The sequence below is a fragment of the Carya illinoinensis genome, chromosome 16 (genome assembly GCF_018687715.1).
Source record: "Carya illinoinensis cultivar Pawnee chromosome 16, C.illinoinensisPawnee_v1, whole genome shotgun sequence".
In the NCBI taxonomy this organism is placed as follows: Eukaryota; Viridiplantae; Streptophyta; class Magnoliopsida; order Fagales; family Juglandaceae; genus Carya; species Carya illinoinensis.
The window spans coordinates 18311147-18334718 of NC_056767.1; the positions used below are offsets into that span (position 1 = coordinate 18311147).

General features: G+C 37.2%; 1 protein-coding gene and 1 long non-coding RNA gene across 2 annotated transcripts; both read left to right on the forward strand.

The window, feature by feature from the left end:
* The first annotated feature begins 651 nt into the window (after positions 1 to 651).
* LOC122299038 lies at positions 652 to 2991 on the forward strand. The gene is made up of 3 exons (XR_006239523.1): positions 652 to 941; positions 1067 to 1108; positions 2336 to 2991. It is a non-coding gene; the product is annotated as an uncharacterized LOC122299038 (long non-coding RNA).
* A 230-nt stretch (positions 2992 to 3221) lies between these two features.
* On the forward strand, positions 3222 to 3948 carry LOC122298870 (glutathione S-transferase T3-like). Its single transcript, XM_043108718.1, has 2 exons — positions 3222 to 3347; positions 3439 to 3948. Exons 1-2 carry the CDS (start codon positions 3222 to 3224, stop codon positions 3946 to 3948), a joined length of 636 nt encoding a protein of 211 aa, XP_042964652.1.
* Positions 3949 to 23572: the final 19624 nt, after the last annotated feature.

The window sequence follows — 23572 nt, forward strand, 5'->3', positions numbered from 1 at the left end:
ACAAGAAAAATTCTGGTACTTAGTTATTGACTTGCTTTTCGCTGCGTATTTCTCGTGCACATTCGTCGCTTATACACATATTTGGCACACGTCGATAGGGTGATGACCCGTGATGTCATCATCTGGATGTCTCGATTTCCCTGTGTCCGTGCATGGGGATTTGGGGGCGTCACAGGTGGTATCAAAGCGGTTCAGCTCTGGGTAAAACCATATGTCCCATAGGTGGAGTACCAGAAAGTTTTAAAAGCTGATGTTAAAATTATTTTAATTTATTTAAGTTGAATTGTTTTTCTTTAACTTGATTCAATTTTATTTGATTTGAATTTATTTTATTTAATTCCATTTGATTTGGCTTGGTTTGATTTGATTTTATTTGAATTGCAAGTATGGCGTTTTATTTGTTTTATTTATTTTGTTTTAAGTTGTTTTGTTTTGTTTTGTCTGGAGTTAAAAAAAAAAAAAAAAAAAAAAGTGGTGTTGAGGATTGTGCTATGGCAGGAGGACGGTACTATCGAGAATGTCGTTGATAGGAAAAAATACTTAGTGAAGTAGGGTTGAATTTTATAGAGGTGGGTTACTTCTATAAGAGCACTGGCATTGACTTCATCAGAAGCCAATGCATCTTTAAAATTTAGCTAACGAAGATGAAAATCAGCTGCATTGGATTCGGTAAAAGTTTTATTTCAAGTTTTGAGCTACAGTGTTTAATCTTTTTCCTTCAAATATGAAAGACTACTGTTTGACATTCATCCCTATATTTTATTGTCGTTTTAATGAACAACGGATTTATTTTATTTCGTTTCTCTCTCCTTTCCCTCCCCGCGTCTTTCTTCCCCCCTTTCTCTCTTTCTCTCGTTCCATCGATCGAGCACAGAAGCCTGTGGCTTCTTCTCCTTCACGCAAAATCGGAACAAAATCCATGGTTTCTCTCCTCAAATCAGGTGCACGCAATGTTCTTCTCTTTTTCCTCCCCTGTTTTTTGCTCTCCCCCTTTCTCTATTTCTCTCTGTAAACGATAGTGCTCTTACCGATTCTTCCTCTTCTCTTTTTTTTCACGTTGAAGCAGAGTGACTCCTTCAGCACTTGGCGCGACAGTTTTCTCCTTCAGGTTCATCTCCTCTCCAAATCTCCTACAACCCTAGTCCTTCGTTAATCTGTTATGCAACTGGTATATATTGATGATGATAAAAATCCCTAGTTTTTTTTTTGTTGATTTTCTAACTTGTTTTTGATTTGTATAAATTTATTGTTGTGGTCGATTTGATGATTTGCATCCCTAGTTTTTTAAGGTTGATTTTCTGACTTGTTTTTTATTTGTATGAATTTATTGTTGGCATATTTGATGATTTGTATCTCTAGTTTATTTTGGTTAATTTTCTGACTTGTTTCTAATTTTATGGATTTATTGTTGGTATATTTGATGATTTGGGACCCTAGTTTTTTTTGGTTGATTTTGTCACTTGTTTTTGATTTGTATATCTATTGTTGGTATATTTGATGCTTATCAAACTCGGTTTATTTGATTGAGCAAACTATGAAGTGGCTTTGCAAACATCAAACTTTCTAAAGATTAACAATACGAAGCAATCAACAATCGTTTACTTTCTAAATAAATAACAGGAGTTTACAATCAAATTCAACTCCATGAAACAATCAATCACAAATCAATAATGCCCCATACTTTTTCACCCTGCTCAGCCCCATAATTGTTGTTGTTGTTGGTTATTTTTTTTTTTTTTTGTGATTCCATTTGCTAAATTAGTTAAAGAAATATTTTGAAGGAGAAAAATAGTTTGGGATCTTATGGGCTGAGTGTTCTATGGTATAAGATATCCTGTTGTAGCTACTTCAATAACATTTGTGTTTATGTTTGTACATAATCTGAATGTTGGAAAGGCTATTTTCTGGAGCAATTTCAGGAGCAATATTTTAAATGGAATGTGGCTATATTAAGAAATATGTATTGATGGTCCGGTTAATTTTCTCTCAAGGTATTGATGCCTTTTGCCTATTAATCTGGTAACAATATTGGCTATTAACAATAATTAACAATATTGCCTTTTCTTTTTCTTTTTTGCAAGTAGAAGGGCTGCTACATATGTAAAGCATTTTAACCATCTCACAGCCTAGTACTAATTTCATTATACCAACACATTAAGTATTTGTTTCCTCTCTATTTATTTCCTCTCTACTGCATATGTAAAGCATTAAGCATTTTTAGAGTTCCAATATGCCAAGTACATAAAAATATCATATTTATCTTACTGCACTTAACTTTGGTGGCTTCCAATGCATATGACTGACTTTGGTTTTATTAATTTTGTGATTTTCTAAGGTGCACTCAATCTTGCTTTTGGCTCTAGCAAGCACACAGATTCTGGTATTGTATTTTCTGGATCCATAACATCTGAAAACCAACTCATGTGTGCTTATAACATTTAGTATTGATTCTTTCTGGTATGAGATTGCTATTCATGCAAATAAATGGTAAACCTGTTTAAGACTTTAAAAAATAAAAATGTTATAGTTGAAATGTACTTCAAAGATTGCTATTTATGTAGAATTTCAGATTTAAGTAGAATTTCAATGAGGTGTTCTATTTTTATGAGTCAAAAAGTACAAGTGAGGTGGTACTGTTCTGTTTTTATTAGTAAAAAATCTCTATGAGGTGGTACTGTTTTTGTGTCTTAGTAGCAGATTTAAGTTCAGATTTTCAGACTTAAATTCTCAAAAGTGTTCTGTTTTTTCTTACTGTTTGTGTGTCTTACTAGCAGATTTTTTCGTGTCAAGTAGAGTCATATACTGCTATATATGCTGATGTTAAAAGCTTGAAATGTACTGTCTTGTTTATTGTGCTGCGTTGTATGTGCTGCATTGTCTGACAACTTAATAATTATAATTCTCCTAGGATGGACAATCTGTTGGATGAGGACCCATTCTTCACCACTCTCTTACAAAGTGGAGGAGAAGGTCCTATTACCACTCCAACATTCTCACAACATTCTAATGTTGTGGTCACTTCAACCCCCCTTCACGGTGAAAAGAGGCCTCCAACAAAAAAAGTTCAAAGAGGAGCTTCTTTCACTGTTGAGGAGGATAATGTACTTGTCTCTGGTTGGCTCAACATTAGTATTGATGCCATTCGGGGAACTGATCAGAAATCCACTCAAATGTGGGAGAGGATTTCTGAATTTTATCACGAATATAAAAAACCACAAACTATGAACCGTTCGGTTGGATCATTGATCAATCGTTGGTCCATGATTCAGAAATGCACAAATAAGTTTTGTGCATATCTAGCTCAAGTAGAGTCATTGCACCCGAGTGGTGCAACCGAACAAGATAAGGTATGTACACTTTTCCTTTAATAATATGGTCTACTTATTCAAAGATTTATTATTTGACACTATTCTTTAAAACTTTTTTCATATTGAAAAGGCAAAAATATTGTACAAAGAGATGGAACGAGGGAATTTCACAATGGACCATTCTTGGAATCTTTTGAGACACCAACCCAAATGGCATCAACATTTGAATACGCTGAATACGAGGAGAAAGCCACATGATAAACGTCCTTCCAATGAGCAGTCAAGTGAAGTTTTGGGCGATGTTGTGGAGGAGCATGTTGAAAGGCCTGCTGGAAAAAAGGCTGAAAAGGAAAACTTGAGGAAGCGAAAGGCTCAAGAATCATCTGATGCTGAGTTCAACACGGCATTAGGAGCAATGACCGAGGATAGACGATTGTTCATGGCGGAGAAAAGAGAATGGCAGACGAAGGTTGATCGTGATAGAGGTGCACAACTGGATCTTGATAAAAGAAAGTTTGATGCTGAGATGATGGGCAAGGATCTTTCTGGTATGAATGCCATGCAGCAAGCCTACTTCCGTAAAGTTCAGAAAAAAATTTGGGAAGAGTCAATGAGTGATTCAGATGGTATATCCGAATGACCTATGCATTTCCAGCTTCTAGTGGCTGCTTAGCCACAAGACTTCATAATGAAGCATGTGGCTAGGCAGCCACTATGAATGGATGACTTTCTATTTTTTTGAATGGAAATACAAATGGAATTTCTGAATGTTAGTTTAGTTTTTGGACTTGGTTTGGAAGCTGGTTTTTATGAATCAACTTGTATTTGCTGGATCTGTTTGTGGAAATACTTTGGAAATATTTTGAGGTTGTATTCTTAAACTTGTCTGGGAATACTTTGGAAATACTTGGGATATTTTGGAAGTGAATTGTGGTTAGAAGCTGTTTGTATTGAGAAACTGTGTATTTGGATCTGTTTATGGATGAGAAATTGTGGTTAGAAGCAGATTTTATTTATACAATTCTATTTGGATATTTGGGCAATGTTGGTTGTCTCCATTCTAGCTTCCAGGAAGCAGATCTTATTTGTGTAGTTTATTCACATGGATATTTTGAGATCAGATTACTAGAGTATTGCACTAATACATAAATAAACTACACTCCGTTAAATATCCATGACCAGCAGTAGTACATTATACTGCAACCAAAACAGGATATTTTTTTACTCACTTCTTTTGCATTGCATTGCACCAATTTTGGGATATATTAACATATTTGTGTAGTTTATTCACATGGTGGAGTAATTTGAGATCAAATTATTAATGTATATATAGTTAGTTTAATTGTAAAATATGAAAAAAAAATTATTTTTTTATTAAAATAATAATATTATATTATTATTTTGATGAATCCAATGGCTAATCCAATGTGAGATTATGGATAGGAAGATTTTAGATTTATGGAAAACTTGTACTTTTCATCAAATTTTAAAGATGGCTTTGATGAAGCCAATGCCAATGCTCTAATATTGTGGCTAGAAGGGAACGACATGGATTAGGCAATTTCTTGGGAGTAGGAATGTAAGTTGCAACTAAGGAGGGGAGTTAGCTTTAAGTTGCTTAAGATGGTTGAGGTCTTAGGTTTTGTAGAATTTATGTAATGAGGCTATAGAATAGGAGAGTGTAGGTTCAACGAACTTTAAGGATTGGTTTAAGATAATTTTATCTAAGGTTTGAGGCCTTATAGATTTTAGTAAATAAGATTTTGGTAATTAAGGTTTTAGGTTCAACAAGCTTTGGGGGAAATAATTAAATTTCAAGTTTTAAATTTCGCTGATTCGGATGAACAATTTGGTGGCAATTGGGGTTTTAAAATTTACAAGTTTTAAGGTGAATGTTTTGGATTAAAGCCATCAATCTCGAGGATTTCAGAAAATGATTTATTATCCGTTAATGTATTAGATTTTAAAAGCTTTGGGAGCCAATTGTTCTATTATGGGGTGTAAGCTCATTGATCTTAGAAATTCTAGAAATTATTCTTATTTGATTTAAGGTTTTAGAATTGCAGAGTTGAAAGACCAATTTATAATATGAGTTGAGTTCTTAGTTTTACAGACTTGGGGTGCTAGCTTGATCCACTTTGAAGAGTGATTAGTTTGCAACCATTAAAATGGGGTTGATCAGAGTTTAGTTAATAATATGAAATTTTTCTGGGGTACATTTCTTTGAGAATGGAAGGTAATGATTTAGCTCATATACTTCTTTGAGGATTGTAGATATTGACTTAGTTCAGAAAATGACTATTGTTAACTCGAGGTTGTAGTAATCAATTTTAGGAAATGATTTTTGTCGGTTCAGAAGAAATAGATCCATTGAGGTTTTGGAAGCAATAGTTTAATTGTTGGTATTGAATTCGATTGAAGTTGAGACCTTATGTTCTAGAGACTTTTGGGAACGGATTATTAGCAGGTTTAAGGTCATTTTCAGTACAAAGCTTTAAGCGATAACTATTTGCTGATGTTAAGGGTATAAGTTAAGCAGATATAGGAATGATTCATGTTGATTTGCAGATATAAGTCCAGATGATGGAAATAGTAGTAATGGATTACTTGTACGTTAGAATGACTATTGGTTTCAGCTAAGGACGTATGAGATTGACACGTGATAGTGGTGAATCGATTGGAGCGTTCAGTCGAAACATGTTACTCAATGGAATGTGGGTTGGCAATAATTGTTATAGCTCGAGGTTATAGTGACAAGTTTTAGGATTGATTCATACTGAGTTAAGGATAATAGATGGTGCAGGTTTTGGGAAATGAAATTTTGTTTATTTTGAGGATAAGGTACGGATGTTGGAAATCGAAGTGATGGATCACTTATACATTAGAATGATTATTGATCTTAGCTAAGGGTACATGAGATCCATTTATAGTGGTGGTGAGGGTGTATGGATTTCGGAGAGTACAAATCCTAGTCTCTTTTTGGCTTGAGAGAAGTGGCTTTGGTGAGTACTGAAGTGGATTAGATGTGATAGTATTAAATTCAATAGATTTTAACTTTGAGTTCTTAGTGAGTTGATCGGAGTGTACAGTTGAAGTGGGTTACCAATTGGAGTGATGGTTGGCATTTATTGTTGAGACTATCTTCAAGAATTAATTGTGACTTGAGGTCACACAAGAATTTAAATTTTGAGGCTATACTTTCCTTTGGAGTTTGAGTGTCCAGTTGGAAGAATTAAATACATTTTATTTAACTTGAAGAGAGATTGTTGAGTCGCCATGTGTAGTGGATAATAAAATCTTGAAAGTGGAAGTTTGGGAATCAACGGTGATTAGCCTAAACAGGTACGTAAGGTAATAAGCAGTAGAAGTCAGGAGGGTAGTGCCATAGTTTTGATGGATTGGAGGTTTGAATAGCATGGCCTATCTTGAGATTTAATTTTGTATGCAATTGAAGGAAATAGTCATGCTAATATTAGGGTTATGAGAATAGAAGTAGGTAAGTGAGTTTATAAGAAGGGTTTATTAAGGTTATCGTGAATTTAATCGTGGTTCGTAGTGAATTTAGTTATCTCTAAATTAGACGATATTCAGAATTTAGGTGATGATCTTGAAAGTGTAAGTTGTTAGGTAGGAGTTATAGGTGCTTTATTAGTTGGTCAGGATGGATTCAAGCCCTATGTTCTTTATCTTAGATGAGATTGGCGTATTTTGAGATAATGATACTTGTTTTTAATTTGGAAGGTTGCAATTGATTGATATCGTCTTCTTTGTTGATGATCATGGGTGTCGTTGCGGAATTTTGATTTAATTAAGGTAGCTAGAGATAATTGAGGAAATAGGAGTGATAGTTCATGATTAGGTGTGCTGATTTTGAGTAATTAGTGATGACTTAAAATTTCGAGAAGGTGCTTGTAATTGGAGAGTAATATTTTGTTTGGGCAAATTATGTTTATTGATGGTTTATTTTGGAAGTGACTATTAGGTTACCAAGATATAGTATACAATGAAAGTTTCGATGATATAGCATGAAGGTTGATTGAGGTTAATACAATTCATTCTAAGAAGTAATAATTTTTAGAATTTTCTTGGGTGTGGTTTTGAAGTTCTTGACGATATGGTGATTCCGGTTTACGTGGCTGCTTTACGAGTTCTAGACGTGATGCGTCGCTGGGAGACTAGTACGAATATGATGGAATTGCTTTAGGAGTATAATTAGAGAGATCTTTCATCATACTTGTGTGGAAATGGCTGATGGTATGATTTTCTCAAGTATACTCTGAGTTGCGTAGTGTATCTTACTTGGCGCTGATATTGATCTCACAAATTTCGAGGACGAAATTTATTTTAAGGGGGGGAGGATGTGACACCCCGTTTTTATGTGTATTTTCACTGAAGGAATATTTTAATTTAATTAATATAATAGTTCTTTTATTTTAAATTATCAAATTTTAATTGGATTTTAATTGTTGTTGAATTTAAATTGTTGTTTAATTTATTTTAGCTTGTCTTTGGATTTAAAATTAAATAGTTTGTTTTTACTAGTTAATTATTATATTTTAGCTTTACGTTGTGTTTAAAATATTTTCTTAGTTTTATTGCTTTTAAACTTATTTTTGTTGGATCAGTTGTTGGACTCCAGAGGTGAGAATTGGACCTCATTTCTTTTCTTTTCTTTTTCTTTTTCCATTTTTCTTTTTCTTTTCTTCTTTTTCTTCCTCTTTTTCTTCCCGTTTTCCCCCTCTCCCCGTGCGCAGTAGCAGCTCACCTTTCCTTACCGTCGCTGCCACTTCAGCCCCCCGGTGCGCCGCCGTCTGGTGGCTGTGTTGTACACCACCCCCACCATTCTCTTTCCCTTCCACCAGAGATCATCCTCACCAATTTTCAGAGCCATCGGACCAGCCGTTAGCCACCACGAGCCACCGGAAGTCACTGCACCTGCTCTGTTTTTGCCCCTGTCGCCAGTTGCTTTTGCAGCCCAGAACCGCCGCTCGCCGACGGCGTGGCCTACACTACCCACCCAGTTTTCTTCCCCTCTCACCGGTGAACATCCCCACCAAGTTTCACCTCCATCCGAGCCACCGTTAGCCACCACGAGCTCTTCCAAGCCATACGGTTTTTCACCGATTCCGGCACCGTCGCACCACCTCCGGCCACCATCTCTTCACAGCTTCTTCCCCTACCTCTTGCCGACCTAAACCACCCATTTCTGGCCTCAATCCGTTGACGGAGCAACTCCCACGAGCTCAACTCCGTTCAGCCCCTTTTTGGCCTTCCACCGTTGTTTCCACCACCAGCCACGGCCAAAGCTCACTTCCATTAGCTTCATAAACATCCCTAGACCATTCCCTATCAATTTCATGTCTTGGTTTGTCCCCGTTTTAAAGTGGATAATTTATTACCCACGGCCACAGTGTAAAATACACTGTTACGTTACTTTTTCTCCGCCGTTTGCAATGCCGCAAGCTTTCAAAAAATATCGTATAGCGCCGTAAGTATTTTCCAAACTCTACTTTTAGATTTAAATATATTTTACTCTTGCAATAATTATTTATCTGCTGGTTGGTTGATTCCGGACTAAGTCCGAGGAGTTCGGGGGTCGGATGGATTGAGGATGGAGTTGCTTGGTTTATTGATTTGTGATTGGTTGGTTGGTTTGTGCCTTGTGGTTGCATTTACATGGTGTATGCACGTGCATTTTATTTTAATTGAGAAAATCCTGTTTTATTGGCGTAAATGGATTTTTGGGTATGTGTGTATCACGACCCCAAGCCGAGATGGGGTATTATCTCGGTGGAGCTCCTCTGTTCACTCGGAGCGTAATATACTGAGTGATGTCCCCTGGGTTGTCCTTGGGCGACAACGGGAGCGGGCGGGATGATAACGCTCTCGCACCGACTCCGTGGCCCTTTGCTGGCGAGGGGCTAGAGGATGCTTGGCTACGAACGCGTGGGGCGCGGAACTGGGCATCGCTCGGTTAGGTGTCATACGCGTGGTTGTTACCCGCGGTGTGGCACAGGAGCCAGGGTGTACGGATGACCCCTAGGGGAGGTCATGGTGCATACGGATTAATGGATTGAGTGGGTTTTGGGCCAAATGAGACTTTTGACGAGTTTTGGAAAGTAATATGTTTTTCTGCCAAATGGGATTTTTGACGTGCGTGGAAAAATATGGTTTTACGGGTTATGTGCATTGGCATTCTTTTATGCATATTGTTTGAGTTATTATATGTTTTTATCTAGTGGTGTTTGGATCTTACTTACCTGCGGCACCATTTTTGGTTCCGTAGATTTTGATGCAAAGATCGAGAAGGAGGAGGAGGCTAAGCCCGAGGATGCAGCTCCGCCGGAGTTTTGAGTTGGAGTTATGCTTTATAGTTGACTTTGAAACTATACTTGTATCTTGTAATATTTTATTATGTATGTTTAGCTTTGTATTAAACAATGAAAAATTCTAGTACTTAGTTATGACTTTGTTATCAGCTGCGTGTTTCTTCGTGCATATTTGTTGCTTATACACACACTTTGCACTCGTCAATAGGGTGGTGACCCGTGATGTCACCATCTGGACGTCTCGATTTCCCCGTGTTTGTGCATGGAGATTTGGGGGCGTCACAAAAAGGCTTCAAAAATGAATATTTACAAAAATATCCCTAAACTCTCTAAAAATTGCCACTAAGGCCCTAAACTTTTTCACTACTTGCAAACAAACTTCATATTTAACCAAACTTCATGGACCTTATATTTTTCATATTTTAAAACCATCTATACCCTTGAGATTGTAAAATTCAAAGTGAAACTAGTTCAAATATACACAGCCCGTGGCATGCATTCTAATTCATGCCTAAGTGTGTTTTCAACTATTGATCCCTACGAATGCATGCTTATGCAATTTTATTACATAAAAAATAATTACTACAATCCTTAATGATATGATAGAAGCAAATTCTTGGGTGAGTAAGTTCATCCCAACACTTAATCATGGCTAAAAACTTAATCTTCATTAATCCTTCATTAATCAAGCATGATGCTCTTAACCTAAATCATAAAAGCATGCTTCCTAAATTTATCCAAAACATGTATTTTCATTTTTATCCCAATCACAAGGCTTTCTAAATGCTTAATGATCAACCCTGGGTGAATAAATCAAAACTTCATGCCTTAATCATAACTTGATCAACACAAGGTACAATCAAAACTTATCATGGCATGCTTCTAATTTCAAAATTAAACCTTCAATGATCATTCTAAGACATTATTAAATTATATCATAAAATATAAAGACATGCCACAACCAAAATTTCAACTTAAAACAATTTAAACTCTTAAACCATTCTTAATGAACTCAATTTTGAATTAAGCATGGTAACCCTCTCTAAACTTAGCAAAAATATATTTTAACACTTGAAAATAAGACTTTACATGTAAACTAAGATCTAGGGCAAGAAAATTTACAAATTTCGTGGCCCACTTAAGCTTTCAATACAAGAACTCACAAGAACATCAAGAACACACAAACTCACACACACCTTTTGGTTTCTCTCAAGAACTATGGGGGAGATGGCTCTCAATGCTCAAGAGGACCTGGAGTTGAGGTTTGAAGGAAATGAGGGGGTGGAGGGGCTTTTTATAGGCAGCAAAGGGGGAGTAGGCGTTGGCCTAAGCCCTTGGGGATTGGGTGCTTAGGGAGGTGGTGTAAAGAGCTCAAATTTCTGCTTGCCTTCATCATCTTTTGTCACTTGTGCAGGATGAATAGTGCCTTACAATCACCGTGACTTCATCAAATTAGGTGCTACATTTGTCCTAAGGGTGCTGGTCTGGTCATGGTGCAGAAGAAAGAAAATAAAAACAAAAAAATCATACATGAAGCTGACGGGTTCAAGGGTGGTTTTCTTAGACAGTTTTGATCATGGCTCTGACTCGCCCTCTTGTCCTTTCTCTATGGCTGCTTTGAGCAGGTCATAAGCCATCTTTGGAAGGCTTTTTGGGTGTGGGAAGCGTTTATGGTTGGCTATCATGTGATCATGAAGTGGCAACTCAAATGAAAGGGGTGAAAGGAAGTGGGTCGCCAAAATGGAGGTGGCTTGAAGCCTTCTGGTTTGTGCTTTCTTTGGGCTGGAAAAATGGGCCAAATGTTCATGATGACCATGAGGACCTCTTGGAGATTGAGTGGTGATGGAGGTGGCATGGGGTGGTCACTCACTCAAAAATGAGTAGCACTAAAACTATCCCAAGTGCAGGAGGATGTCGTGTAATAATTAGGAATAAATTCCTAAATCGTCTCCTTAGAAAAAGTTACTTAAAAATCAAACTCGTTGAAAAATGTGAAACAAAGAGAAAATAAATTGATGGTATGTGCAATTGATGGAAAAGGGTACTTAGTCATGGACTAGATTCATATTTTTAGATTTTGATTGTCGGATTGGAATATAAAGGACTAATAGATTAAACTCAGAAATTAATAAAACTAGATTAAGAATTAAACTAAATTAGGAAGTAATAGACAAAACATGCACTGAAAATTGAAAAGCCCCAAATTCAATGTTCTAGGGTTCATCATTATATTCAAATCACAAATTCTCAAATTAAACCACCGTAATTGTAATCACTACTAAAATGAAAGCTTAATGAAACAACAAAAATAAATAACAAGAATTAAATGAATAACAAATAAATTACTCAAAAGTCTAAATCAAAATTCTCTAAAATAATTCAGAAACTCAAAACTGAAATGAAATAGCAAGTAGGGAATTGAAAAGATCAAACCAGTTGAATGGAGATGAAGATTCGAAGCAGTGGAGGAGGGTGAGCTGCAATGGCAATTGGACCCCTCAAGGAGTTCTTCAATCTGCTGCAGTGTGAGTGAATGATCAATTGTATGAAAATCAATGGAAAAAAATGAATTCTAAGTGTTTCTCTACCCAAAACCGAGTTTTTCCAGCCAAGAGTCGTCCTAAGATGTAAAGAAAACATATATATACTCTGACGGCGGAATAAACCCTGATCTGTAAAAATGCGATATTCGCTCGAGCGGAGTGTCGAGCGAACATCGAGTGTTCGACTCTGCCTAAGTTTGCTCGAGCGGCCTGTCGAGCGAACATCAAGCATTCGACTCTGGCTAAGTTCGCTCGAGCGGTCTGTCGAGTGAACATCGAGTGTTCGACTCTGCCTGAATTTGCTCAAGCGGCCAAATGCCTCCGCTCGAGCGATCTCTTTTCTCGCAACTCGCTCGAGCCCACTGTCGAGCGGAAGTCGAGCGTTTGAATCTGCCTGACTTCGCTCGAGCGGCTGCTTCTGGTAATCAACAGTTGATAAAATTAGAGCAGAAATTCATGCTTTTAATCAATTAAAATCACAACTTTGATTTATTCATTTTTCCATATAAAACCAATGATAAAGTAATGAAAGAATTAATATATTGGTTCCAAAAGCATTAAAAATGCAATAATTCAGCTCAATCACACCCCCCAACTAGCATTTTGCTAATCCTTGAGCAAAATAGTGAAAATTAATTGAGATGAATATTGCATAAAGATCGAAATTCAAACAAAAACAATCAAACACTATTCTGAATTCTCACAAAAGTGACACGTTACTACTCAACCCCCATGGGTTATACCCACCAAGACTATCTCAACAATCTTTCACATAGAATTAAGGCAAATGTCTCAGAACTCAAATGTGTGTGTGGAGCTAGACCGGTTGTGTGTTCCTCATTACTAGCCATGATTTGCCATAGGCTTTTTCAACCTTAAGATTAATCATTGCTGATTCTAACTACCTCAAAGCCCAAGGGTCTAGCAGTTTTCACGCCAGCTCTGTTTTTAAAGGTTGGACACTCAACCCCCAAAGTCTTGGGTAACTGTTTCTAGCCCTTTTTACTTAGGAAAGTTCACTAAGTTGCCTTTATTCCTTTTCTCTCTGTTTTTTTTTTCTTTTTGTTTTTTTTTTCTTCTTTTCTTTTCAAATCCTTTTTTCTTTTCTTTTCTTTTCTTTTCTTTTCTTTTCTTTTCTCTTTTTTTTTTTTTGGCATGGCTCGGTAGTCCTGCAGTTTACTTCTTCAGTGTTAAATCAATTAATGGTAAATAAGGAACACTACAAGCGTAAGCATGTGCAAAATGTCCTTCAAAATTTGCCTTTCGTTCTACAAAAATTTTATCAAATTTCATCTCAATAAGCATAACGTCCCGGTGTTTCAAGCCACATATCAACAAAATATGATGCATCAAAAATCATGCTCTATGTTTAAGCTTGAAAATAAATCTTCACAAATGATCCCGCTCAACTACTCCACCAGGATGCTCAAATTTCACAAATCTTATTTATTTATTTATCTTTTTTTTTTCTAAACTGTGCACACATGCTACGCCCCAACTAGTGAGAGATATAGTCCTCAATGAGTCGAACGAAAGAAAAGAAAGTGCACAGAACTAAGCAAGCAAAACAAACAATCAACATGAAATATAAAATCAAAGCAAAAGAACAAATAAAAACAAAGCAAGTAAAGAAAACTGTAAAGAAGGAGAAGCAAATCAAAACACTTCCCTGGGGTCTTGCACAAGCAAGATCTCTTCATGTGGATCAAAGACCTTCATAAATGACTTTAGACGTTGTCCGTTGACAGTGAAGCTATTACCATTCTTCGGATTGACAATGTCTACCGCACCATGAGGATGAACGGTCTTTACAATGTATGGCCCACTCCATCGGGATTTCAACTTTCCAAGGAAAATGTGCAAGCGAGAGTTGTAAAGAAGAACTTCCTGGCCAAGTGTGAAATGCTTTGGATGAATTTTCTAATCATGCAGAATTTTTATGTGTTCCTTTGCAATCTGAGCGTTGTCATAAGCATTTCGACAAGCTTCATCCAATTCATTGATCTGCAACTTTCTCAACCCTGAAGCTTCATCAAGTGACATGTTAACATGTTTTATGGCCCAAAGAGCTCGATGCTGAATATCAACAGGTAAATGACAAGCTTTACCATAAACTAATCGATAAGGAGACATCCCTAGATTTGTTTTAAAAGCTGTCCTATAAGCCCACAAAGCATCAAGAAGTTTAACCGACCAATCTTTCCTATTAGGCTTGATGGTTTTCTCTAAAATAATTTTTATCTCTCTGTTTGCCAATTCAGCTTGCCCATTTGTTTGAGGGTGATGAGGGGTAGAAACTCTGTGTATAATACCATATTTCTTCACAAGTGTAGAAAATGGTTTGTTGCAAAAATGAGAACCCCCATCACTTATAATAACTTTTGGCATGCCAAAACAAGCAAACGGAAATTGTAAAAATTTCAGGACAACATGATGGTCATTTGTTTTGCAAGCAATGGCCTCCACCCATTTTGAAACATAATCCACAGCTAAAAGAATATATGTGTTTCCAAAAGAAACCGGAAAAGGTCCCATGAAGTCTATTCCCCAACAATCAAAAATTTCTAAAGTCAGAATAGGGAAAAGAGGCATCATGTCTCTTTTGCTAATGGATCCCAATTTTTGACAGGGCTCACAAGCCTTGCAAAAATTATAAGCATCATTAAACATGGAAGGCCAGTAAAAACCGCTTTGCAAAATTTTTGAAACTGTTTTCTTTGCTGAAAAATGACCACCACATGCACCCATATGACAAAATCTCAAAACCGAAGAAAACTCATCATCAGGAATGCATCTTCGAATCAATTGGTCCGAACAATACTTAAAAAGATATGGATCATCAAAATAAAAGTATCGTACCTCAGAGAGAAACCGACGCTTATCTTGGGTGGACCATTCAGAAGGCATTCACTCAGTCACCAGATAATTGACTATGTCAGCATACCAGGGAGCTCTATCAACCACAAACAGCTGCTCATCCGGGAAACTATCATCAAGAAGAAGGCTGACATTTGAAGAAGGAGATGATGACAATCTAGAGAGGTGGTCAACTACCACGTTTTCAACTCCTTTCTTGTCCTTAATGTTGATGTTGAACTCTTGAAGTAATAGAATCCAGCGAATCAAGCGTGGCTTTGCATCTTTCTTAGCCAACAAATACTTAAGAGCAGAGTGGTCAGTGAAAATAGTAACAGAAGAACCAAGAATATAAGTCCGAAATTTATCAAGTGCAAAAACCACTGCAAGCAATTCTTTTTCAGTAGTGGTATAATTTTTCTGGGCATCATTCAAGGTTCTACTAGCATAATAAATCACAAATGACCTATTATCCACCCGCTGCCCCAAAACAGCTCCTAAGGCATAGTCACTAGCATCTGTCATAATCTCAAAGGGAAGGTCCCACTGTGGAGGTTGCACAATAGGGGCAGTGGTAAGCGACTTTTTCAGGGTATCAAAAGCTTTTTGGCACTCATTAGTCCAAACAAATTCAATATCATTTTGTAAAAGAGTGCACAAAGGTTTTGCAATAGAACTAAACCCTTGAATAAACCGCCTATAAAAGCCAACATGACCAAGAAAAGAACGAATATCCCTAACCGTCCTAGGAATAGGAAGTTTAGATATTAATTCAATCTTTGCCTTGTCAACCTTTATACCCTCAGAAGAAACAATATGCCCCAATACAATGCCCTAAGTGACCATAAATTGACACTTCCCCAATTAAGTAAAAGATTTTTTTCCTCACATCTCTGGAGAATACGTGCCAAATTACGCAAACAACTCTCAAAGGATTTTCCAAAAACAGAGAAATCATCCAATAATATTTTGCAAATGTCATCAATCATATCAGAAAAAATACTCATCATGCATCTCTGAAAAGTAGCTGGAGCATTACACAAACCAAAAGGCATTCTAGTAAAAGCAAAAGTGCCAAAAGGACAGGTGAAAGTGGTTTTCTCCTGATCTTCAAGCGCTACAGCAATTTGATAATGACCAGAATAGCCATCCAAGAAACAATAATATGCATTACCAGCTACTCTTTCCAAAATTTGATCCAAGAATGGTAAAGGAAAATGATCCTTCCTACTAGCTGAGTTAAGTTTTCTATAGTCAATGCACATTCTCTAGCCAGTAACCATTCTAGTTGGAATCAACTCATTTTTATCATTTTTTATGACAGTCAAACCAGATTTCTTTGGTACCACTTGAGTTGGACTTACCCACTTACTGTCTGAGATGGGATAAATGATACCCACTGCGAGTAGTTTAAGCACTTCCTCTTTCACAACTTCCTTCATGGTAGGATTGAGCCTACGTTGAGCATCACGAACTGGTCTAGCATCGTCTTCAAGATGGATTCTGTGGGTACATACAGCGGCATCAATGCCTTTGATGTCAGCTATTGTCTAACCAATTGCGCCTCGATGCTTCCTTAATACTTCAATCAACTGGGCTTCATCCTTCTAATTTAGCTTTGAGGAAATCACCACCGGAAAAGTGCCTTCTTCAGGACCAAGGAACACATACTTTAAATCTTGAGGAAGTGGTTTCAGTTCCAACTAGGGAACTTCTTCCTCTAAAGATTTAAGCATGTCTGGTGGTGGTAGAGCTTCAAACTGGGGTTTCCATCTTGCTCCCACAAATTGTACTTCAAGTGGTAACGAAGAATCTGCAAAACAATAAAAAAAATCAAAGTCATCTTCATTGATATGATCAACTTTCTCATCAAGTAAAAATTCAGGTGTTTGAAAAATATAATCATCAGCAGATAAGAGAGAAGTTGAGCAAATAAACTCTGTTGGTATCAAACTCTCCACAGCATTCAAATCACTTGTGTCACCAAAATGTGCTGGCATCTTGCAAGTGTTGAAAACGTTCAACTCAAGTGCCATGTTCCCAAAAGTAAGCTTTAAAACTCCACTTTTGCAATTGATCAATGCATTTGATGTAGCTAGAAATGGTCTTCCTAGGATGACAGGAGCTTGATAAATAGTGGAGACCAGCTGCTGCATGTCAAGAACCACAAAATCTACTAGGTAGTAGAATTTGTCCACCTGGACCAACACGTCCTCTACAATACCCCTTGGTACCTTAACTGATCTGTCAGCCAGCTATAGCATGATGGAGGTCTTTTTCAGCTCACCCAATCCCAACTGCTCATATACTGAGAACGGTAGCAAGTTCACACTACTCCCCAAATCAAGTAAAGCTCTCCCAATGCGTGATTCACCAATCATAATGGAAATGTTGGGAGAGCCAGGATCTCCAAACTTCTGAGGAGTCTCGCTCAATATCAATGCACTAACTTGCTCTGTTAGGAAAGCTTTCTTCTTCACATTCAGCTTCCTCTTCACTGTGCACAAGTCCTTCAAAAATTTTGCATATGAAGGCACTTGTTGTATGGCATCCAAGAGTGGAATATTGATCTTCACTTGCTTGAAAATCTCTTGAATCTCCGTGTGATACTTGTTCTTTTGGCCAACTGCCAATCTCTGAGGATAGGGAACCACAGGTTGGTATCCCTTACTAGTCTCAACATCTGCACTCACAGGCTTCTTCAGCTCTGGTCTTACTACCTCTGGTTCTTTCTCAACTTCATCATTCTCTGTTACATCTTCAGGTGTAGGACCAACTACCTGTGTGTCTATAGGCATCTCTGGTTGGGGAACTTCCTTCCCACTTCTCAAAGTAAGAACTGCCTTCGCTGTCTCAATAACATCGCCTGAGACATTATGCACTTGCTGTTGTTGCTACCTGTACACTTGAGGATTAGGCTGAGGCTATGTTGGAAATTTCCCTTTCTCTAGGGTGCTCAAGGTTGTGCTCATCTTATTAATAGTGTCTCGCAACTCATTTATGGCCTGAGTGTTCTGATTATTTGGGGTGGCCTGAATCTGCATGAATTGCTGAAGTGTATTGGCCATCTGAGCCATACTGTCATCTAGAGTCTTCTTTGTAGATGATGAAGGCTGAGAACTCTGTGCAGCTACATGAGGCTGACATCCAGGAGGAGCTACATAAAGATAGCTCTGAGGATTCTGATATGGTGGATACTAGTGCTGAGGAGCACCCTGATTAAATGGCTGCTGCTGAGGTGGTGGGGACCGACCCGGCTGATCATTTCTCCATGAGAAATTTGGGTGATTCCTCCACCCTGGATTATATGTGTTGGAGAAAGGCTGATTCTGTGCTCTATTAACCCAGTTAGCTGATTGCATCTGCTCAGACCCACCTTCTTGAAATACTGGCATAATCGAGCAGTCTTGGGTCTTATGGTTTGAATCAGCACATATAGAACATGCCTCTACTACCTTCACGGCCTTCACTTTTTCCATTTCCATGACCTCTAGTCTTCTAGTCAATGCAGCTATTCGGGCTTGAACATCGGTGTCTTCTTTAAGCTCATATCTACCCCCTCCAGAAATAGCCCTCAGTGGCTGTGTTGCTAATGGAACTCGATCATTACGAGTGTTCCACTATTGGGCACTCTCAGTAAGGTAGTCAAAAAATGATAGAGCTTCATCAGGTTCCTTGCTGAAGAACTCCCCATTACACATTGTCTGAACAAACTGCTTGCATTCTGGAGTGAGACCAGTGTAAAAGTAGCTCACCAGCCTCCAAGATTCAAAACCATGATGTGGAAGTTCACCAAATCTTTAAATTTTTTCCAACTGGCCTGAAAGGTCTCATCAAGTCTCTGATTGAACTGGCTGATTTGCTCTTGCAAAAGCTGAGTTCTCTGAAAAGGAAAAATTTTTTGTAAGAATTCACGCTGCATATCAGACCAACTAGAAATAGAATTAGGCCTCAAAGAATTAAACCAAATCTTTGCTTTATCCTTTAAAGAGAAAGGAAATAAATGAAGTCTAATGAATTCATCAGTAACAGCCCTAGTGATAAAAGTAATGCAAGCCAACTCAAAATCTGTCAAGTGCTGGTAAGGACTCTCAAAATCCATCCCGTGGAACTGAGGTATCACTGACATCATGCCATGCTTAATAGAGAAATTAGATGCATTTTCAGGTAAAACAATGCACGAAGGTGTAGTGGTGCGAGTGGGTTACAAATAATCCTTAAGAGTGCGTGGTGCAGGTGCAGCCATGTTTTCTAGTTCAATTTCAATTTCCTCACCTGACTCACTAATAGAAAAGACAGAAGAGCTATCTATCTCCAAACTGTGTATACTACTCTCAACACTCGATGTGACTCTATGCAACCTATTTGAACTGTCCCTCACCCATGACATGAAACATTAGTTTAAAGAGCATAATAAAAATAACGAGTTTAAATTTAAGTTAAAATACTTTTCCTGGCAACGGCGCCAAAAACTTGACTTACTCAAAAATGAGTAGCACTAAAGCTATCCCAACTGCAGGAGGATGTCGTGTAATAATTAGGAATAAATTCCTAGATCGTCTCCTCAGGGAAAGTTACTTAAAAATCAAACTCGTTGAAAAAGGTGAAACAAAGAGAAAATAAAATGATGGTATGTGCAATTGATGGAAAAGGGTTCTAGTCATGGACTAGATTCATGTTTTTATATTTTGATTGTCGGATTGGAATATAAAGGACTAATAGATTAAACTCAGAAATTAATAAAACTAGATTAAGAATTAAACTAAATTAGGAAGTAATTGATAAAACATGCACTGAAAATTGAAAAGCCCCAAATGCAATGTTCTAGGGTTCATCATTATATTCAAATCACAAATTCTCAAATTAAACCACCGTAATTGTAATCACTACTAAAATGAAAGCTTAACGAAACGATAAAAATAAATAACACGAATTAAATGAATAACAAATAAATTACTCAAACGTCTAAATCAAAATTCTCTAAAATAATTCAGAAACTCAAAACTGAAATGAAATAGCAAGTAGGGAATTGAAAAGATCAAACCAGTTGAATGGAGATGAAGATTCGAAGCGGTGGAGGAGGGTGAGCTGTAGTGGCAATTGGACCCCTCAAGGAGTTCTTCAATCTGCTGCAGTGTGAGTGAATGATCAATTGTATGAATCCTCCTCTCCGAATCTGAATGAAAATCAATGGAAAAAAATGAATTCTAAGTGTTTCTCTACCCAAAACCGAGTTTTTCCAGCCAAGAGTCGTCCTAAGATGTAAAGAAAACATATATATACTCTGACGGCGGAATAAACCCTGATCTGTAAAAATGAGATATTCGCTTGAGCAGAGTGTCGAGCGAACATCGAGCGTTCGACTCTACCTAAGTTCGCTCGAGCAGCCTGTCGAGTGAACATCAAGCGTTCGACTCTACCTAAGTTCGCTCGAGCGGCCTGTCGAGCAAACATCTCTTTTCCCGCAACTCGCTCAAGCCCACTGTCGAGCGGAAGTCGAGCGTTTGAATCTGCCTGACTTCGCTCGAGCGGCGGCTTCTGGCCGCTCGAGCGAATTATACCTTAATCCATATTAATCAACAGTTGATAAAATTAGAGCAGAAATTCATGCTTTTAATCAATTAAAATCACAACTTTGATTTATTCATTTTTCCATATAAAACCAATGGTAAAGTAATGAAAGAATTAATATATATTGGTTCCAAAAGCATTAAAAATGCAATAATTCAGCTTAATCAGGTGGTGGCTCAGCTATTGGCAGAAGTGAGGTTGAAAATCAACCATCTTGGTTCTCATCCAACTAGTGCCCAAGGCGAAATCGGTTTTGGTGTTTTAGTTTGGTTCTTGAAACCAAATTCGTCCAAGGCTTGGTCTGGGTTCAAATGGGTCTCATGAGATTTTTAAAGACCATAGTGACCTTGAGAAAAAGGCACAAAAAGATTAGGCTAGGGGCAATTTAGTCCATTACACACAAGGACACACATGTGTGCTGATTGGTGTAGTTGGGGGTTTGATATGTCATTTCTCTTAATGAAATGTGTGGAACGTTATCTAGGGGTCCTAATATGATCTAAGCATGATGTAATTGAATAATGAAACAAGAAACTTTTAGATTAGAAGGGCTAAAAGATTAAGAAAGAAAATTAAGCTCAAAACAAGGTTTAAAGATCACTAATCATTTGTAAGTTAATTAATGGTCTTAACCAAATTTCAAAACTTAACTTGGGTTTAAAGAATCACTTAGGGTATGCTATGGGCTTGAGGTAACCCATGGTATGGTGTATTAGGTTTCAATTTGAAGAGTAAAGAGAACCAAAACAAGGCTTTGGGCCTTGTTAGGCTGAAAAGGGCCATGAGTGTGAGTGGAGGTGTTTTGGGCTTTGGGTGTGAGTTGATGGGAGGCCTTTACTTTCCATATTTTGAGAGATTATGAGAGTCCTTAAGATCCACAAGGATAGGGCTTAAAAAGGCTTACCTTTACACAATTGGGCCATGGGTCAAGCCTAGCGAATGGGCCAACCCTTAACCTACCAAGACTTGCATTCCTTAAGAGGCTTGGCCCAAGGGTTCTAAGTATTGGCCCATTCACATTCTAAAGTTCTAAGGGCTTTACTAGGATTACTAATGGGTAATGGGCTTGCTCCACTAATCCTTCATGCTTAATAATCAATGATACTAAGTGCCATGATTTTAATAAATCTAACTGTTCTAAATAAATAAAATAAATAACCAAAATAATAATATAATAATAATAATAATAATATTTAATTCCCTAAATCATAAATTTAATCTAAGGGCACTTAAAGGCTAATCCTAATGGTTAATTAGACGGGGTGTTACATAGACGACCATATAAGAGAGTGAATGGATGGGTTCCTTCTTCATCACTATTTGAGTCCCAATATAGCAATAGGTGATCTATTTGGATGCCTTAATCTTGAAATATGTAATAAGATCAAAATTTTATCTCACTACTTTAGCAAGTTGTCTCAAGGCCATGAATATATGATCTTAAAAAACATGTCCTGGAAAAAGGTCAAATTTAATTGAATTGATGTAAGTGTCTAAGAAAAATTATTTAGATTCTTACTGTAATACCCCGTATTTAAATGTATTTTTATTGAATGATTATTTAAATTATTATAATTAATGGTTCTTGTTTTAAATTTAATGTGTTCCTTGTTGGATTATTTTATGATTTCTAAGTTGTACAAATTATTTTAATGTGCTTTCTTGATATTAATAATTAATTATTGTTTTGCATTTAAATTACTCTCTAGTCTAAATTACTTTATTGTTGGGCTTTAATTATGATATTTTATTTATATTAAGTTGTGGTGTTTTTACTTGACTTTTATTTATTTTTATTGTCCTTTTTCTTTAACCTTGTTGGATTTCAATTTTCGGACTAGGCTTATTTTTAGTGAGTTTTTCCTCTTTTTTTTTTTTTTTTTTGGGGCCAGGCCCCTTCATTTTCGGGCCCAGCCCGTTGCCCTCAAGACCTAGCCCCTTTATCCCTCTTGAATAGTGTCGTTTTGGCCATCATGCCCTTAGGGCTTCGTCTCCTTTTCTTTTCCCCTGCTGCTGCGCTGTTTGTCTTCTTCTTCCTCTGAAATTTTTCTTGCCACAAGCTACTTTCTTCTTCTATCTTTGTGCCGCCGTCTCTTCCACCATCTTCATTTGGTTAGCTTGCATTTTATCTCTAGTATTTTGTTCCTCTTTTGCTTTAAACCCTAGCCCTCTCTCTTCTTCTCTCTTCTCTGCATTTTATTTCATGGGTTTCTCACCATTTTAGCAAGTCGGTCCAAAACTCCATGTGCACCTCCTTCCACTTCTTCATTTATTGTGTATTCCTAGATAATGTTGTGTAAAAACCCTTGCCTTTCCTGTGGACCCAAAATTATGCTCTGTTTTGATCTCCATCCGTGAGCCTTGATGCTCGGTTTTTCCTCTCTTTTTCCCTTAGTATTTTCGGGTGATTTGGCCTCCAACCCATGCCCTGTTTTTGTCCAAACCGTGAGCTAGATTTTTTAGTTCTTGTTGATTTTTGGTTCTTGCTGTAAGCTTCATTTTCAGCCATCATCTTCTAGATTTTATTTTAGTAAATCCACCCTTTTTATTTCACAAAAATTTCCTTGATTTTGAAACCCATTTTCTGTCCCAAAAATTGTGATTGTTGGTGATTTATTTTCGAGCTTGCTTTTGGCGTTAAACCTGGTGCTTGATCTTTCAAAAATTTGCCTTTAGCACTGTAAGTAATTTTTTAAGGAACTTTATGAGATTTAAATATATTTTACACTAACAATTCTTTTGTGATTTGGTTGGTTGTGCCAGACTTAGAGTCCGAAGAGTTTGGGGGTCAATTGGATTAGAGGATGGAGTTATTTATGAAATTGGATTATGGTGGAATATTTTATTTGTGGTGTTTGATGTCCTGGCATTTATCATTGTGTACATGCATGTTCATGTGTTGGAATGAAAACTAGGCTTTCATGTATAAAATGATTTTTGGGTGCGTGCGTGTCACAACTCCAAG

Excerpts from the sequence above, each read along its gene's own strand:
- LOC122298870 (XM_043108718.1), top strand. The coding sequence starts at position 3,222 with ATGAACCGTTCGGTTGGATCATTGATCAATCGTTGGTCCATGATTCAG. Across the intron at positions 3,348-3,438 it reads GTGCAACCGAACAAGATAAG|GCAAAAATATTGTACAAAGA; the intron begins GTATGTACACTT and ends CATATTGAAAAG.